General features: G+C 34.1%; 4 protein-coding genes across 6 annotated transcripts; 2 read left to right on the top strand and 2 right to left on the bottom strand.

Moving 5' to 3' along the window:
* The first annotated feature begins 53 nt into the window (after window positions 1-53).
* On the top strand, window positions 54-5,333 carry LOC136774572 (prolyl 3-hydroxylase 2-like). The gene is made up of 11 exons (XM_066728970.1): window positions 54-627; window positions 845-1,109; window positions 1,600-1,924; window positions 2,078-2,203; window positions 2,442-2,578; window positions 2,666-2,812; window positions 3,390-3,560; window positions 3,670-3,765; window positions 3,831-3,981; window positions 4,273-4,687; window positions 4,764-5,333. Exons 1-11 carry the CDS (start codon window positions 416-418, stop codon window positions 4,837-4,839), a joined length of 2,121 nt encoding a protein of 706 aa, XP_066585067.1. The 5' UTR covers window positions 54-415; the 3' UTR covers window positions 4,840-5,333.
* Window positions 5,334-5,476: 143 nt separating this feature from the next.
* On the bottom strand, window positions 5,477-14,374 carry LOC136774571 (F-BAR domain only protein 2). Of its 3 annotated transcripts, XM_066728968.1 has the most exons (13): window positions 14,110-14,374; window positions 12,609-12,920; window positions 12,067-12,324; window positions 11,799-11,994; window positions 11,432-11,734; window positions 9,208-9,307; window positions 8,834-9,095; window positions 8,703-8,752; window positions 8,488-8,630; window positions 7,929-8,406; window positions 7,613-7,829; window positions 7,176-7,524; window positions 5,477-7,104 (listed from the first exon to the last, which is right to left on the bottom strand). In XM_066728968.1, exons 1-13 carry the CDS (start codon window positions 14,137-14,139, stop codon window positions 7,034-7,036), a joined length of 2,769 nt encoding a protein of 922 aa, XP_066585065.1. In that variant the 5' UTR covers window positions 14,140-14,374; the 3' UTR covers window positions 5,477-7,033. The 3 variants fall into 3 exon arrangements, with proteins under 3 accessions (XP_066585065.1, XP_066585064.1, XP_066585066.1); XM_066728967.1 differs by having other exon boundaries at window positions 8,488-8,752; window positions 14,110-14,373; XM_066728969.1 differs by having other exon boundaries at window positions 8,488-8,752; window positions 11,609-11,734; window positions 14,110-14,372.
* Window positions 14,375-14,624: 250 nt separating this feature from the next.
* LOC136774014 (U6 snRNA-associated Sm-like protein LSm2) lies at window positions 14,625-15,626 on the top strand. The gene is made up of 4 exons (XM_066728043.1): window positions 14,625-14,774; window positions 14,916-14,983; window positions 15,083-15,173; window positions 15,235-15,626. Exons 1-4 carry the CDS (start codon window positions 14,772-14,774, stop codon window positions 15,358-15,360), a joined length of 288 nt encoding a protein of 95 aa, XP_066584140.1. The 5' UTR covers window positions 14,625-14,771; the 3' UTR covers window positions 15,361-15,626.
* Window position 15,627: 1 nt separating this feature from the next.
* Window positions 15,628-17,151, bottom strand: l(1)G0320 (signal sequence receptor subunit 1 l(1)G0320). Its single transcript, XM_066728042.1, has 5 exons — window positions 16,937-17,151; window positions 16,517-16,690; window positions 16,182-16,441; window positions 15,841-16,108; window positions 15,628-15,763 (listed from the first exon to the last, which is right to left on the bottom strand). Exons 1-5 carry the CDS (start codon window positions 16,998-17,000, stop codon window positions 15,690-15,692), a joined length of 840 nt encoding a protein of 279 aa, XP_066584139.1. The 5' UTR covers window positions 17,001-17,151; the 3' UTR covers window positions 15,628-15,689.
* Between the last annotated feature and the right edge of the window lie 128 nt (window positions 17,152-17,279).

Below are 17,279 nucleotides of genomic sequence, written 5' to 3' on the forward strand. Positions count from 1 at the left end.
CGATGTGTCTGCTTGACTTTGAGAAAAGAGAAAAATACGATGAGAAAACGGCAGACTTCTCAACAACAAGGGGGAAGTGATGCGGCAGCATCCAAGAGTGGGGTCCAAGCAAAGTAATCGTAAGACGAGTTTAGGAGTGTGCGTGATCTACGAGTGACCCAGGCAGGCCAGGCCGCCCAGACCAGACCCACGCGTGCAGCGTGATACGACGCAAAGCGAGACTGGCGAGTAGCGAGACTAGAGAGTCACACGAGTCGTCGTCGCGTGTATAGGATCAGGAGAACGGATTGGACCAAGCAAACCAAACACAAATCCAAACAGTAGTCGGTTGGTCAGTCAGTTCTGGTCAGTAGTCTGTCACTGCTCAGACTCGCTACTTGATATTTAAGTAGTCACGCGTTGAATCTCGTGGAGGATGAATCTCGTCGTCGTGCCGTTGTTTATTTTCATTCTAAATTGCGGCATCGTTCGTTGCGACCTTCGGGACAACGAGGTCCAGGAGGATGAAGAAAAATCTGTCGAGGAGAAAAGTGAGTCCGTCGGAAAGCTTTACGAAAATGCTGTCGACGCTTATCTCGAGGAAAACTGGGACGAATGCATCGAAGCCTTCAATAAAGCCATACATGGGTACGTCACCGACTGTTTTACTCCATCGTCTTCTTCCAGCCACTATACTAAAACGCCAAAATTACCACCAGACCTCGTAAACCTTATTTCCTCAAACTTCCATTAAACTTCGGTTACTTTAACCAAGTTTTGTATAAACATATGCCAAATGTTTCTAACGCATGTACCATTGATAAAAATTAAGTTTAAGAAAATATAATTCAATATATTTACATAGGTACAAAATGTATAAACGAATGATAACAAATTGTCGGAAAAAGTGCAAGATCCAAGCAGCAGGATATACACCGATATTCGCGGAGGACTTCGACGATTTTCATTTCTATGAGAAGAAAATTCAGGAAACGCTTTGCCTGTTATCCTGCAATCAGGATTATCACGAGGTTGCCGGCAAAAAAGCTCTGACTAGAGTACCTAAAGATATAGAGAACAAATTTGTGGAAAATCGTCCTTACGAGTATCTGCACAATTGCTATTATCAGGTGAGTTTCCGCGACAAATATATGCTTATATATATACATATATACTTTATTCTATTCTTTGATAAAACTCAGGCAAACGAGATAAAAATAAAATTCTCTCAATCGCTTGATTGCGTAAGCTTAAATATTTCTAGACCGCCGACTCCTGCTATTAAAACTTTTGCTTAATAAATAGAAGAAAAATCTGGTCAATGACACTGCTCGAATGTTATCGCACAATTTTGATTAAGAAATTTTCTACAAAAAAGACATAGTTTTCGTAAACATCTAATTTCGCCGGCACGTGTATTGCGCGAAAAATGATACTAGGCCTGTTTGAATATTTTTTTGTAGTAATATAATTTTAGATATATAAAATTAAAGTTATACGAATTCAATTAACCGTGTACGTTTTTTTTTAATTGACTGTTAGTGTAATAATATAATTGTTTCATAAGTTTATTATGAAACCATTAGTTTAGTGTTAAATTGATACATTAATTAATTTTAGAAAAAAAGCTATCAAGAAGCAGCTAACGCGGTTTTTACTTTTCTGGCTACCAATCCCGATCACGAAGTGAGCAGAAACAATCTGAGATATTACCTAAGCCTGCCGGAAGTAAAAGAGGACCAAGTTTTAAATTTGGAGGCTGCCTCGTTTCTAAAGCATTACGTTAGTGGAGTGGCGGCCTATGAGGATGAATTGTACGAAATGGCCATTGAACATTTCGAAAAATCTCTTGGGTCTTATATGGAATCGGAGGAGGAGTGTAGAATTTATTGTGAGGGTCCTTTCGATCAAGGATGGTTTCCCGAATTTACCTCGTCCATAGCTAGTAATTTAATTATTATTTTTCTGCGATAAATTAATTCTTTACCTTCATCTATTTTTACACTATTCGTTCTCTCACTATTCTCTATATAATTTCTGTCTACATTAATTTCACGATCTTGCGTTCATTGGTTGATGAGTGTTTATTACCTTTTAGATCACTTTACTTACTGTTTAAAGTGCAAACGAGGCTGTTCTGCGTGGCTGAATACCGTTAATGGAGAATACCGCAGAGACCTGCTTCCAAGTCATTACAATTATTTGCAATTTTCTTATTACAAAAGTGAGTATTTAACAAGTCCCGAGAGGACCCAACGAGGCAACTTAGATTATTAGTACAAATTATAGTTTAAGTCGCCAAAATGAAAGATGCTCAAAATCTAAAATAAACCTCCAATAAAAGCCGGCATTGATCTAGAGTGATAAAATTAACAGCCAAGCCTTGAAACTGTCTTATCGTTACATTGATATTATTGAATTAGCAATGTCAAGAATGATTGAATAAAATCTTTTGTTCACAGTTGGTAATTTAAAAGCAGCTTGTTCAGCAGTGGCAAGTTTTCTCATGTTCCAGCCAGGAGATGAGACGATGTGGCATAACAAAAAATATTACGAATCGTTGCCAAAAGTCGACGACAGTTATTTTCAACCTAGAGAGGTGAGCTATTGTATAACTTTTATAGTTTTTTTTGCGCCTCAGCTTTACTACATTTAATTCGTTACATATTTGTCAAATCATTTTCAGGAGGTGAAAGCTTATATCAAACGACAAGAATACGAGCTCAAACTTTTGCGTTTCATCAGCGATGAATTTCAATCCTTGGAATCTAGACTGAACCTGACCAAAACTAAAAACTATAAAGCAAACACTTCCAGTAAAAACCATTCCAAGGTAAATCTGGAATACTCGTTATAGGGACCTATTTTTTAGTTAATTTTTGCCATTTTACTCTCTAAAACTTTAATCATTGTATACCAGTTCCCCTCCCCCTTTTTAATTTGTATATTTTTTACGCTGTTTTTGTATAAACTCACGAGAGCGCAATAAATATGTTCCATTTTCATGATTTATTGTTTTTCAAATTAATTATATTTATAATTTTTAATGATCATATAATTTTATTAATACAAAGGTATTAAGTTGTAATATCAATATATCGCGTTAACTCCAGTCGTGCAGGTCTAAAGAATGCACTTATTGCGCATGAGCAGAAAGTGCATCGCAATGCACTTTAAGAGCTCATCTCAGTCCTCGAATAAAATCGGAGTATGCAACGAAACAACCAATTAAATAACAGAGATAAAACTCTAGCATAAATCTGGTGTCAATAGTACAATCCATCAGAAATAATGCCGACTAAAATTTGTCCAGTTTTTAATTATAATAAGGAAAATTCTCTACAAATTTCTAATACCACATATAAATGTTTTTTTACATTATTTTCTAACGAACTACTTTCTGCCCTTAGATTTTTTCCGACGAGAAACTAAATTCAACTTCAAATGATACGGCAGAACGGAGAAAAGTGGGTGAAAAATTGCAACTAATCAAAGAGAAGGAACTGGGAGGAGTGAATCGTTACGCGACGGATGGTTTTCTGAACAAAACTCAATGTGAAGATCTTCTACAATTGGCTCATGTACGCTCAGGTGCCTCTGATTATATACATACATACATATATATATATATATGTAAATGAGTTAACAAAGATATAAGAAATTCATTCTTTGTAAATTCCCTGTTGGCAGATCGCAGCGGTCCAAGGTGATGGGTACGACGAGCACAAAAGTCCGCACTCGAAATTTGAAAAATTTGAAGGGCTCACCGTCGGCCGGACTGCATTGGTATAATAAACATTTAATGAGACATAATTTTTATTAAATTTAATTTCAACTGCAATCATTTGCAGTTGGTATATTATGGACTTGTAGAACCAAAGCTGTTGCAACTTTTACTGACAACTACTAATGCGGCGCGAATCCACGTGGAAAAATATTTCAAGCTAAATCAACCATTGCATCTCACCTACACACACTTGGTCTGCCGTTCTGCTCTACCCGGTAATTTTCTTCCGATGCATCCATCGTTTGAATGGTATGCCACGCGAGAGAATACCCAATTTTCTGATTTTTGTGAAAAAAAAAAAATAAATCCCTATCTTTTAACTCGTTCTATCATATAGCGAAAAGATACCTTTGTGTTATATATATTATTTTACATGAAATTTTTTGAGAACAATTAATTACAAAATTTTCAAGTATCTGTGTGAAATAGTTGATTTATAATTTCTATTTTTGTTAAACAAAATTATACGATAAAGGAGGAAGTACATTTGAATTGTTGCTTTTCAGACTCTCCTTTAATTCGCGATGATCTGAGTCACGCGATTCACGCAGACAACTGTTTAATGGACTATTATGGAGATTGTAGTCAAGAAACGCCAGCTTATACGTGGCGAGACTATTCGGCAATAATTTATTTAAATAATAATTTTGAAGGAGGGGAGTTTTTCTTTGCGAACGACCGAAGAGGGAGCAGGATACAAGGGTTGGTTCTACCCAAGTGCGGAAGAATGGTAGGATTTTCAGCTGGGAAAGAAAATCTGCACGGTGTGCGAGGAGTTCTAAATGGAAGAAGATGCGCCCTGGCACTTTGGTTTACACAAAACGAAAATTATCTTGAATACGAGAGAATTCTTGCCGAAGCAATTTTAAGGCGAATCAGAATACACGACACAGTTCAATTGAAATATAACATCCCATTAAGGTGAGAATATTCTATTACGTGCTTCTAGTAAAATTTGGAATAAAATTTGCATTAATAATATTGTTACACCCATCAGGTACGAAGATATTCTGAATAAAATATTTGAAGAAGATTCAATTCTGAAAAAGATTCTAATAGACTTGGAGTATTAATTGCCAAAGATTGTAGAAGAACAGTATTTTTATAAAGGTTACCTCGCGTTTGTACCTCGCAGTTTAAAAAATAATTATTTAATTTATAAGTCGCTGTAATATTGAGGTGTATTTATTTTATTACAATATATACTCGAAATGATTTATTTTAATTGTGATAAAACAGTAATAAGCAGCCCTGACAAATTTATACAAAATATCCTAAATCTTTATTAGAACATGGACATTACATGTCAACAAGCTTACATAACGATCGTATTTATATAACATGAATATTGCGTCTCTCTATTCTCTTATTTATAATATCAGAGTTACGCAGCCTGCAATTGCATTGCAAATTCTCTTGATCAAATTTCAGCCCCGTACACACGATAGTCTCAATATCTTGCATTTCCTGTTTAATTGAACAATAATACTGAACACTTTCCGCAAATGGACATTTCTTTAAGGTCAGTCAGTAATTAACTGTTGAACGTAAACTTGCTTCCTCTTTTTGACTTATAGTATCTTCATCACAAAAGAGATCAGTCAATCTTCCCAAAAACCACTCAATATCTTTTCATTACTTGATAAAATATGTATATGGAAAAAGATTCTAAAAATCCGGACAATATTTATAATGATTTTTAAATACTAAATTAATTCCATAGTTTAGTTTGAATGAATAATTTCTTATTATAAGTGGATAATCCACAAAGTATTTGATTATTGCTATAAAGACTTAAGAGTTCTCTTTAATTAGCTTTCGAATTGTTAAAACTATTCAAATTAAACTACTATTGTTATTGGTTTAATAATTATAGTAAATTTTTTAGTTATTATTAAAATGAGTATGTATAAGTTTTATGCTCGCACAAAAAAGTATCGTGTGTGCTGGACTCGTTCAAGTTTAGTTCAGACTTATTACAGTTAATATTTCATTTGTATATATATATACATTTATATATATATTTATAGATTGAATTTTCAAATTGTATGAGAACCAACGATAATCAACGATTTTTAGTTGAATAAATTTTATAGTCCAAAATGAGATTTGGAAGATAAACAAAAAATTCGCAACATATTGGGTAAATAATCTAAATGCGTATAATACTATAAGCTTACAAAATTGATAAACTTAAATTAATCTTAAACAAAAATCTCATAAGGATCTGAAGTTTGTAAAGTTACTGCTCCTAATTGATATTGGGTTATACCAAAAGGTTAGATATATAAAATATTAATAAACGTTTGCTTTATAGATATCCAATCGTACATACAAAATCAATGGTAAAAACTATCATTTTTACAATATTTAAAGTTTACCTACACACCTGCAATTTTATAATCGGCTAAGTGCCAACAATTAAATCTTTGGTAACAGATCTTTGCTACCATATAAACAATTATCACTGAAATAATATATTTCATCTTTACCATAACTGAACTTTCAATCTCACCTGTGATTCCGCACGAACAGAAACTTTAAGGTCAACAATAAATTCGAGAAATGTACAAAAATTATTTTTCGTGCCAAATATCATTTAAAACGGCGTATGAACTGGCTCAATAAATCCTCATTGGCATTCTTAACGATAAAAAGATGTTTAACAGCTAAATTAAGATAGGTTAAATAAAAATTAAAAATTTATTGTACAATGCTGATCCTATGGACACTATTTTAGATTTAGCAATGCTTTTCGGTATACATTTATATATGTATAAAGAGAGAACAAAAATGGCGAAAAGCTTCAGAAGAAATTTGCTGAATATCAAAAAATATTACTGATATTTTTATAATATATATTGTATGTATACGACCTTACTTAAATTCGTGCTATGCAAAAGACTAATTAAAACTACATAGAAAATTTAAAAATATATATTATAAAACGCGTAAAATTCATCATCAGGTAGCATGTGACTAAACCCAAATCTACGACCTATTATCTTTTCATCTATCATTTATAATTCAATCGTATAAAGCTGTTCCACTAATATAGCAAGTAATACCTTATTCCTTTTCCAGTCGTCCCTCAGTCTCTTACGCCGTTATAAAGTAGTTTGAGATAAATTTATAATATCACTTATCCATATCCAACAAAGTTCTTCCGTAGCTCGTACTTTGAACAATCAACACGGGCAGTGAATGATTAAGCAATTATTATTAATTGATAGGCAAGCTATCCCACGCTGCCCAGTCTGGGAGTTGTCAATCAACCGACGATGGTGGCGCAGCATACCTGGTACGCGGATCGGAATCACCGTCACATATATATTTTCCTGCAAAAATAAAAGTCTGTACGGTTTTAACTTATTCTAAAGAGAATTGAAATTATTTAAAATGTACTAACCAGATACGAATCTACGCTTTACCAGGCTTAATCTATAGCCGGGACCAACAAGTTCGAATTCAACCCCGGATAATGTGGTCCCTTCACAGTTGAATTGCGTAAATATAGTTCCCTGAGTTCCTGGTCCACGTTCTAGCTCGACTCTTGCCTTCAAGGAACCCACGCCATTACCTTCGCTGTGCTGCGAGAGCTCCGTGAATTTCCAGAGTACGCGATTTGAGTCCGATAGCCACTGGGCCGAAGGTTTACTGTGAATGCTCTTAAAACCTCCTTCGATGGGTGCTGCCACGTGAAGGTTTAATAATGGACTTGGCGATGCCATTGCTCGACTATTATACTTATAATCAATCTATGTAGAAACATACCAAGTACAATTTTATCTTATGAATCAAGCAAGAAAAATATAAATAAAGAATACTATAAAAGACAGAAAGTACCTTTAAATCAGTGTGAGACGACTCGCACTTCCAATAAGCGACTAATTGAAATGGACACGAGCCTGCACCGTCTTTACATTTGATTTGGTACTTGAGTATGTCCACGTTGAAATACGAGGCCGAAGGATTCTGTTCAGCTTGTCTTCGTAGTAACGTAGTTAAGGCACTCATGTTAAATTCAAAAATTGTACTATCCACAGTCGTCTGAGTTACATCCCTGCAAGAGCTCTCAATAAAATCAGTTCATTCGCGTTACTTAATGCAATCATTTATATCAATACGTTAAACATTATCACAAAAGCATCGGAAGACTTACATGCTAACAAGCTGACTGTTAGGAACTAGTCTTTCCAACCTGTTACTGTTCTTTATACGAAAGGAAAGTTTCGCGGGGCTAGGATTGTTAGCCAAAACAGCGACAATGCCAGCTGGGAATGAAAGCATCATATCACCACTAAGCTTGACTTGGCAACGAGTCTCGTCGGTGCCCCTAAAGTAGGAATGGACTATTTCATGAAAAGCCACCGCTAAGGGAATGGTGTCTGCCAATCCAATCGTTAATGGCGATGGACCTCTGGAAGAGCCAACTCCAACGCCAGCAGTTCGAAACTCCAGACTCGCAACGCTATCAGCTCGGGATATTGTAGCTGGAGACATTCTTCCTCTTTGGGTTCCTTCGCCTCTTCTCGATGGAGGCCTAGGTATCGCGATTGAGCCTGTTGGAGTCGAAGATGCCGATTGTTTTGGTGGCAGTGCAGGTGTTATATCGCCAACTTCCGAAAACAAATCACCATCTACGAAAAAAGGAATTAGTACTGGATATTTTTGAATGGTCAATAAATATATTAACTAATACTATTTTCTTGAATTGCTACCTGGAAAACGCGAGTGAGTCTGAATGGGTGGCGCGGATTGTGGTTGGGCTGATTGAGGAATTGGCGATGATGAGAGAGGGGGTGGACTTTGAAGCGGTGCGTACGGATGACTGCCGGTCGGTGTAGAGGCACTGGACGGTGTACTGCTAGGATTGAACAAGTTTAGGCCAAGTAAATCCGAGCTTGGCTTACCGCCTAATTGTTGTGATACTGACTGTGATCGTTTCATATGATGGTCCGAATCAGTATTGGATCCTCTTCGTCCCTGAGATATAGATTTTCTTAATTAAATTTTAAACACTTATGCCTAGAATCTTGATCAATCAAAATCATATTTAACACTCACTGCTGGCACAGCTGAAAGTGACAAGTTTTCCACGGTTGCTCTCAATTCGTCCACGCTGGCGCTCATGGGTGCTCCTCCATTGCTCAAAGGTTTAATCTCCACGTGAATTTTTCGCTCTCTTTCATCTTCCGAATCTGTATCGGAACTAGAGTAAAAACCTTTCTCGTTTTCCCAAGGATCAGGCTTTGGTCTAATGCAAAATCCATCTTCATCCACTTCTGGCGTTGGCGTTTCTGATTTTCTACTGTCATCTTTGTCCTCCCTAATTTTGTTATATATAAAATAATTGATACAGTATGAATCAATATCGTACAGATATTTTCAAGCTACAGCAAGGCGAATTGCATTATTAAACTAAATATGTTTATACTGACAAGTCCGACTTTTCTTCTTTATTGCTGTTTGTTTCGGTGACATCTTTCTTCTTTTTAGCCTTTTTCTCTTTTCTTTTCTCTCTTCTGCTACGAAGAAACCCTGTTAAAATTATCTCAGATTAAATAAGCATTAACTTTAATATTGCAATGTTCAGTCCAAATCTTATTGGAATTACTTCATGAAAAATAACAAAATATTTAAATTCACTAATTTTATAATAATATTAATCTGGTCGTGGATGAAAATTTCATCAATAATGACTACAGATCATTTACTTTCCAAGTGTTCAAGGCATAGCGCAACGTGAAATAGCTTCTACAAGATAAATTACTCGAAATTAACTTATAAGCATATAAGATTATAAGCATAAAATATTCACTTTAGATTTCCTGTTATGCCTAATAATTTTACAACGCCAACAGTGTAGATTACTATATTTTACATCAGAGGAATTGTACACTTTAGCATTGGAAATTAAGAGTATGAAAGTAATACAAAAATAAACTGTGTGCGAGTAGAGAGAAAATAGAAAAGGCAAAGTACATAGCGCGGATAGCATTTCGATTCCCAAAACCACCACCATCAGATGTCTCAAAAGTCGAATTTCCTGTAAATTGTTTTTCTAACAATTTTATTTGTTATATATTGCAGAGATCCTGCATCGGCATTAAATAAATTCTCTGCGACAGCGCACTTGGAAAATAAATGGGGTATGAAAAGGGAGCCATGCACGAAGAAATTTTAAGAAAAAGGCTCACCTCAGGCTTCGCCAGTTTCCAACTCACTCCTCTTTCTATTCAAGTCCAACTCCCTTTCTTTATACAAAATATATCAGCAGACATGTATTTTTAAAAACCTGCCTTATATCTTCTGGTATATGTAAACTATTAGTAGTTTCTTGGTTATTACATTATAAAGAAATGATTTCACGACACAGTGTAAGAACTGAGTGTGAGTACTGAGAACATGTAAACTGGGTAGGGGATCTCCTTCGCTTATAAGATACAATTGTTAGAAAAACAATTTATAAATATACTTTTAGAAAGCCCCTTATTCCTGTATTAATTGAAGTCCAAGCTAAAGCTGTGTGATCGCTTTTTTGTGCATTTCACTTGGATAATCCTGATGTTACTCGGTCTAGCTTCTATTTTGCAATATCCTATGCCGAGTGCTTTAAGCGGAGGTGATAGGCTTTGTGCGACGTTAATTTGGCGTTAATTATACGTACTTTGTTGATCTAAAAAAGTGCAGAGTGGAGGAACCATAAATCGCGTTACCACTGCAAGCCAATAGAAAACTCAATATACCATCTTTTATCCTGCCTGGCCAAAGAGTTCGATAGAACGGTATACCGTAGCCAGAAATCAACCAGAACAAACCAGAGAGTTTATTTATAGTGCAAAAAACATGTAGATTTTTTTAGAGTGATGGAAAAGTATGAACGATCCTCTCTGGCTCTGTTGGAAATCGTTAAAGCTACTGATAATATTTGGTGAAATTTTGGAAAAGGTAACGGGGTGGACAATGAGAATGCGAGTTACATTTAGATCCTCTGAGAGGGTTCCTGGAGATGCTGGGAGGTGGAACAGCAGGAGGCAGATTGTTCCCCTGAGGAGTGACAGGTGTCGAACCAGGCCATCCTTGCCTCTGTTTTTCTGAAACAACACTCATCTCTTACGTTCTCACGATCTATGATCTTTTGCTGGCCAATTTTCATCCTTTCTTCCATGTTAACCGTATCTTTACTTCATCTACGCATTTTCCGTGGCATGTAATCACAAGGATCACGCGTCTCTTTTCATCTCTCCTAATTTTATTTTTGTATGCCAGCCTCCACCTGTTGTTAGATTATGACGCAAAAGCAATAACGCAACAACTACTAAAGCTCAAAAACATAAAAATTTGATTACACGCTTTGAATTTGTAACCCCCGCAAATTTCATAAAAACAAAAAAACAATTAATCAATCGACTTGGTTTACACAAGTGTTCGTAAAATATGGAATATGATAATACAGATGAGATAAAAGAGTGAACAGACCCGTCAAAACCTAATGCATAATTTAAATAAAAAAATAATAGCGATCGATGGAAAACTTAAATGAAAAAAGTGCTGAACATGACAACAAAAGATTAAATGTATAGAAAGGCATAAGTCGAAATAAAATCATAAATAATGGTATGTCACAAGTTTCGTTTTCTTTTTTAGATTGAAGGGACCTACCCTGAGAGTTGGACATGAACAGGTTGAGTAGTGAGGTAGCTCGGCGCGAAGCCTTTGTAGTTTGAGAAGGAATAGCTTCTCTATCCTTATCCTTCACATTCACTTCCTCCCTTTCCCCATAAGAATGATAAGAATTCCCCTTTAAGCCCTTATCTTTTTTTGACACATGACTGTTACCAGCAACTCCAGTTTCTCCATTTGCTCCTTTCGACGTTTCCTTTGGTGTTTCAGAAGTAGATTCTGATTGTGTTTGTCCAGTTATTTCTGCCAAGCTAGTCATCACCTCTTCATATTCAATTATACCTAACAATTTTACTACTTAGCAATATTAAATTTTATATAAAAGTAAATCCAAAATTTTAAGTACCTGGTTTTTCAAAGCCTGTGTATTTACTTTGAACAAATTGCTCTAGTAATTTATCCACAGTCATATCCAGGCACTGTCTCTTAAAATCAATATGAACCTGACCAACTTGCTCATGATTAACTTGGAGCACGTCCGCATAGGTATTTAAAAAATCCTTCATGTGTTTTAAATGAGTTTCTTCCACATCTTGAAATCTCTGTTTTAAAGAGTTAATCTCATAAACATTTCTATTAAATCATTGAATAGAAATAAATTAAAAAATAATTACCCTGCATGCTTGTGTCATTTTAGCCTCAAAATCATTTCTTATAACAGTATATTTGTCAACTAATGTTTTATAGTCATCTTGAGCCTTCTTAAATTTTGCTTCTGATTTTTCCAAGTCTCTCTGACTAGCGTTATCTTTTCTTAATTTTTCCAATTCAAGACCTCTTTGCTTACACATATCCTTTGCTTTATGTAATGTTACAGTTATACTTTGCATACTTTGCACAACTTCTAAGGTAGAGGATTCTTCTTCCTTTACCTAATAAAAAAATAGTTCTATTTAAAAAAGATTTCAAATACATCCATTAAAATTGAGTTTCTAAATTGACTTAATTATGTACTGAGTATCAGTTTTTTTTTACATCCAAGCACATACTGATCTAACTATGGGCGGATACTGATAAAAGAACAAATTATAAGATAAGAGAATGGATACTCTTAACTCAAAAAATTTAATTCATTAATCACAGCATGGCACATGCAGATACTTTCTTGCTATATTTTTTTGTTTTCTTTAAAGTAAATAATCTGATATATACTTACAGCTTTATGTTTTTTGTGAAGTTCATCAGCATATTTGGATACATCCTTGATAAGTTCTGAAACTCTTTGTGCCATCTGTAAATGCAGGCCAGCAAGTTTCTCTGCAGCACCCTTGAGTGCAGCCCAAATTGGAGCAAAAGTTCCTTGGGTACTGGTACTATTGCTCGCTTGTTTTGCAACTTTACTCAAAAGCTTGTAATTATTCTCCTCTATGACTGAACGCTCTCTAAGGAATTCAGCCAATTCTTTGCTAGCTACTACACCATGCTTCATGTTATGATATAATACATCAAATCCATTATTTTTATCGCCCTATAATATGAATTAGTATTAATAAGATAATATGAAAAACATAATAGAAGTTAATAAACTAATATATGGATAATAAAAAATATCTTAAGATACTAGGATAAATTTCATCATAATTAACATATATTAATAATTCATAAAAGATAAAGATAAATTAAACAGATATAAAATCACTTAGTCTCACTTAATATTACTCTTAATGTACTACAATCTTACACATAGGTGCTATAGACAGGCAATGTCACAACAAGGTGTTATTATACATTATTTGTCTTGTCATTCCATTGGATGATTTTATTAGGGATTAAGTAAGACAATAGCTTGATTTGATATTAAACTTTTAAACAAAGGTCAGTTTTTCTAGCTGAATAATTTCATAGTGCAAAAATTTGTTTGATCATCACAATTACTTTTAAATGTTAATTTAAATTAGTAATAATCTACTGATTAATTTCAATTATATATGATAGCCTCTGTCAAATGTTTGAAGGGCATTGAAAAGGAAATGAAATATCTTATCTGTAGATGAAGCTTCCCTTCTTGCTCTTTACAAAAAAAAGGAAAATGAATTCTATAACATTTCTATCAAGGGGAAGCTTATTAAGAAAGATTTCACTTAAATAAAAAGGAGTTTGAAAATTAAATAGTATATAGGATCATATTTAATTATTCAAGATTCTTGTGACAATTGTAAACATACAAATTTAAACAGCCTTATCTCTTTATTTAACTGAAAAGCGGGTTAAATTTTTTTAAAGAAAATATTCTGTTTGAATTAGAGACAAAGATAATTGTCTAACTATAGAAAAGAACGTAGTAAAATGTACGAGTCCGATTTTTTCATTCTTTAAACCAGGGCCTGTTAAATCTTAACAAAACGATAAATAACAGGAAAAAATTGAAAAACAGTATTTGAAAAAATTGAACAGGTAGCAGATTCTACTTTGGATTTAAAATAAACAAGCGAAACATAAAGTCATAAAATTCAAGCAGAAATTCGGTGGTGTACGAAAGGAGGAGAGAATAAATAACTGACTGATGACATCAATTTAGAGTGATTACGCGTAGGAAAAAAACTAAGGCTAGCCAGGCTAGAAGTCATGGATAATTTTACTAACCTAACCTATTTGCTGACGAATAGAATTGATACGGGAAAGAATATATGAAGGAACATTTATGCGTATATATTTACCCAAAAGTAATCGGCGAAGTCCACGGTCATGTTGAACCGCGATCAGATCATCATATTTCAAGTTTTCAGATGTAGTACGACCACACTTGTCACAACGTCCGCAGCAGAGAAATTTGGTCCTGGAGATATTACGAAATTGAATTTATGGTACGCGACGTAACGTTTTCATGCTCCTCCTGTCCCGAGAATCCCGAGTTGAGCTGAAACTGCTGAAAGCTACTAAGTTGAAGAGAGACACAAAATGCATAAGCAGCACATACAACACAAATAACACATTAACACACCACTACCACACTACTTTCCCATTTACCACTCGCGCGCGCGCGACATACCGCCTACATAGTATAACTCATATATGTATAGGGATTTTTCCTAACAACGGATATGAGGAGTCGTGTTAGTTTACTATGGCACTCGGAATGATGGAATCCCGGAGTGCTAATTGGACAATATCGTGTAGTGCCAACTTAAAATAGGTCAATACCAATAGATTAATAAGGGGAAAAATAGTTGCATCCGGCATTTTGGTGTGTTATGTAGACCGGCGCACAAACGCTCTCTCTCTCCTGCTGCTCTCAGTGCTCTCTCCAGATACTTCGTATCTCCATGCATTACTGCAAGAAGAGAAGAAAAAGAAGGTTAAAATTTTTATATTTACAGAAATGGTAAGTGGAATCTCCTTGATATGGTTCTATGCTGGAGTGTTTAATATTCTAAATAATTCTTACTTGTTCATTTATTACTAAAAGCGCGTGTTGTTCCAACAAGGTATATAATTTTGCCTAAACTGTTATTGTTACTTTCAGTTGTTCTATTCATTTTTCAAATCTTTGATTGGAAAGGATGTAGTGGTGGAGTTAAAAAATGATCTCAGGTAAGGTGTAAATAATTAAGGTTTGTTATTTATGACATTTAGATTGCCATAGAATCTACATTATTTAAAAAGAACTATTAATCATGATCCATTTTGCAGTATTTGTGGCACCTTACATTCAGTAGACCAATATTTAAATATAAAATTAACAGATATTAGTGTAACGGATCCAGATAAATATCCACACATGGTATGTAGTATAATACACTAATGTTATAATTATTTAAGTAATCAATATCTATATAATTTAGTTGTCCGTGAAGAACTGTTTTATTCGAGGGTCTGTTGTAAGATATGTTCAACTTCCTGGAGATGAAGTGGATACACAACTTTTACAAGATGCAGCGCGTAAAGAAGCAGCAGTACAAAGTAGATAAGCCATTTTTTAGTTCATAAAATCTGGATTTATATTTTATTTTTTTTGTATAAATTAATCTGCTTAAAAACCATTAAATTTTTACATTCTTATAGAAATAAAAGCATTATCAATTTCCTATTATAATTTAAAACATTGTAAAATAAATAAATGTAATTTTAAGGTTCTAAGAACAAGATTTCTTTTAATATTTAAATAAATAATGATTTTAATAAAAATATGCAGCTGACTGACTTCTTTCATTAAATCATGAATAAATTGACAAATGTTTTTGTACAAAATATAGTTTATTACAATTATAATAGTATGAGTGAAAAATATTAAAACTACTTAATCATCTGAGCCAGCTGTTCGTTTAGCTTTCCTTTGTCGAGGACTTTGTTTTGGAGTTCTTGGAGATTTGTCTGAGCAAAAATAATTATTAGGTAAAGGTAAATCTAATGATGTGAATTGTTAACTTTATTCTTACATCAATACTTACTAATTCTATTAAGTGTTTCTTTTGGCAGCCAGTCATAATCTACGTTATTAGGGTTGGATGTACCCATTTCCACAGGTGCTTTACGTGTTGTTGAAGAACGAGATTTTCTTCCTAGAGAAGAAAGTAATTGCTGTCCTCCAACAAGTGTTAAAACAACACAGGCAGCAAGGAAAACATATAAGAAAACTGTTTCCCCATCTAAACCATCATCCAATTCAATAACTTGAATAGTTTCATTATACACTGCTTCATTGTATACAACTCCATTCTACAAAATTAATAAAACTAATAAATTTCAGGAAAAATTTAATAACATGGATATATCCAATAATTTTACTTACTGTGTCTCTGTATGCAAGGTTAACATTTAATCCAAATGGTCTCCCAGCAAATGCTTCAAGTGGTACAAAAGAATATGCTAGGGTAGCTTCGTGCTGGGGTTCTACCACTTTATTAAAAGTAAAGGTAGAAAAGTTTTGGATATGAAAGTTGAAATCCATAGCATACCTAAAGGAAGCATCTAAAGATTCCAAAATGAAATCATTTTCTCCTTTGTTTGTAAAGCCAACTAGGAACTCAACTGGATTTCCAGCTGGCAATTCTGCAAGTATAAAAATATATTTATTTTTTTACAATATTAATATTACTGAATAAAGTTAAATCCTGAGTTACATACCAACTGAAAATAATGAACTGAAGACCGGCTTCGTAAATAGAATCGTCGTATCAGCATCTGCAGATGCGGTTGTCGATTCCTCCTCATGTTCGTCCTCTGTCAGCACGGTATTTTCTTCACCTTCAACGTCCACTATATCGTCAATATTTTCATCTTCTTGGGCAAATACAAAACCTGGCAAAAAATATATTCATGAAAATACAGTTACCATCAACGGAGCTTGTCATCAATACCGGTATAAACTTTACTATTATCAATACGTACATATTTTTTACAATTTTATTACAAAAACTAATATAAAAAACGATAAATAAATTGAAGCGATATTGAATTGAATAAATACTTTGTTAATGTTAAAACTAAAAGAGAAGGGTATGGAAGTAATTAGGTTTGAAGAATATTTATTTCTTATTACGTTACCTTTACTCGCAGCCAAACAGATTGCGAAAATAGCAAATAATGGAAAAAGTCTAAATGTCTTCATTTTAATTGACTGTTTAAAACTAATCTCTTCTGTTATGGTTATTCAGTTATTCTTCTCTAAACACACTCACTCTTAAAATGAATTGAGGATTCGTTGCTTTGGCATAATGTTTTACTACAAGCAAACCAAACCATTACAGACTACTAGCGCTTCAATGCTACGTGGAAGGCGTGGAAGTTTAACAGGCTCCACGATACCCATCATTTCGTCAACGTGGAACATGAAAAACATGAACTGGTACTAGTAGGGAAAGTTTAACATGAAAATTGATCATATGGA

The sequence above is a fragment of the Prorops nasuta genome, unplaced genomic scaffold (genome assembly GCF_024137725.1).
Source record: "Prorops nasuta isolate Cenicafe-Biocafe unplaced genomic scaffold, Cenicafe_Pnas_1.2 PNAS00006, whole genome shotgun sequence".
NCBI classification, from domain to species: Eukaryota; Metazoa; Arthropoda; class Insecta; order Hymenoptera; family Bethylidae; genus Prorops; species Prorops nasuta.